The 1,692-nt window shown below is 42.7% G+C and overlaps 1 protein-coding gene across 1 annotated transcript; it reads right to left on the minus strand.

Annotated features, from left to right (window-relative positions):
- Positions 1-205: 205 nt before the first annotated feature.
- On the minus strand, positions 206-1,134 carry LOC113600829 (40S ribosomal protein S6-like). Its single transcript, XM_053215828.1, is given in 2 exon segments — positions 206-825; positions 827-1,134. Coding segments are annotated over 2 exon segments (855 nt in total). The 3' UTR covers positions 206-278.
- Positions 1,135-1,692: the final 558 nt, after the last annotated feature.

Here is a 1,692-nt window from a genome sequence, read left to right on the forward strand (position 1 = left end):
TGCTATAAAGAAAATAAAGCAGATAATAGGACAGAGAGTGACAAATGGTGATGACATTGTGGGTTAAGAAGGTTACATTTGAACAGAGATCTTGATAATGAGAGACATTTGAGCTGAGATCCAAATGTTAAGAACAAATAAGTCATCTGAAAATCTTGTGGAGTGATAGTCAGGGGAAGATCAAATATCCTAAGATGGGGAAAAGTTTGGCATATCTTTTTTTTTTTTTTTTTTTTTTTGACGTCTGATCTTATTTATTTGTTCCTTTTATAACAATCTCATTTTTGACTGGACTCAGACTTTGAGGTAGAAGCTCTCAGAGAAGACAGCCTCCGTCTCTTGGCAATCTGTTCCTGGCGCTTTTCTTTGGCCTCCTTCATTCTCTTGGCCAAAAGCTTAGCATATTCTGCAGCCTCTTCCTTGTTTTTCTTCGTGCGCTGCTTCTTCAAAGCAATGCGCCGACGTTTGTGTTGGAGGACAGGTGGAGTAACAAGACGCTGTATCTTGGGTGCTTTGGATCGAGGTTTCTTACCTTCTTTATTTAGGGGCTTTCTCACAACATACTGGCGGACATCATCTTCCTTTGAGAGATTGAAAAGCTTGCGGATTCTGCTAGCTCTCTTGGGCCCCAGGCGACGAGGCACAGTAATATCAGTGAGTCCAGGAATATCCTTCTCCCCTTTTTTCACAATGACCAAGTTGAGAACACTGAGATTGGCATCCACAATGCAACCCCGAGCAGATTTGCGCTTTCTTTCTCCAGTCCTCCGTGGTCGGTAGCAGGAATGCCCCTTACTCAGCAGTAGGCGGACACGGCCATGGGTCGACACCCTGCTTCATGGGGAAGCCTTGTTTGTCATTGCCACCACTGATTCGTACCACGTAACCCTTCCATTCTTCCCCTAAAGCATCAGCAGCAACTTCTGTGGCCATTCGCTTCTCATAAAAGGTATGAAGTTTGCGTTCATCGTCCACTTCAATGAGTTTCTGGCAGCCAGTAGCTGGGAAAGAGATGTTCAGCTTCGTGGTGAGGCTGCCTACCGCCTCCGAGGCGCCGGCATATCTTCTTAAGGATAAGCAGATTCCCATGTACATAAAACACAGTAAAAGAGGGGGAATGTGATAGGAGATCATGTCTGAGATGAAGGGTCAAGTCATGCACGTGTCTTTGTGACACCATAGTAAGTCATTTGAATTTTATTCTAATAGCAATGAGAGTGGACAACCGTTGGGATGATGTTTACCCAATGACTCCCCTAACCTGAGCCATTAAGTACATAACAGACTCATTAACCAGAAAAAGTAACACAGGAAGCATAGCAGGTATGAACATAAGTAAGAAAGTAACAGAGAAAATGAGTTTCACTCTGAATATATTTAGTTTTAAGTACACTGGAGCAATTAACTGGAGATCTCCTAAGGAAAAATCATGCACTCTGTGGGCCTGTAACACAAGGAATGAAGGGTGAAACCTTGGAAGCACATGAGGCCAAATCAGCAAACTAATACAAATGGAATGAGACCTAAAGATGAAACTCTCAAGGATTCAATTTTAAGAGGTGTCAGGAGAAATGGAGAGTTAGTAGTAAAAAAGACGGGAAGGGAAATTGGAGTGTATAGGGTGGAGGAAGGCAGTGGAGAAGTAGATTTCAAGAAGAGAACATAAATAGTATCAAAACTGAAGAAATTTCA

This window comes from Acinonyx jubatus, chromosome A1 (assembly GCF_027475565.1).
Source record: "Acinonyx jubatus isolate Ajub_Pintada_27869175 chromosome A1, VMU_Ajub_asm_v1.0, whole genome shotgun sequence".
In the NCBI taxonomy this organism is placed as follows: Eukaryota; Metazoa; Chordata; class Mammalia; order Carnivora; family Felidae; genus Acinonyx; species Acinonyx jubatus.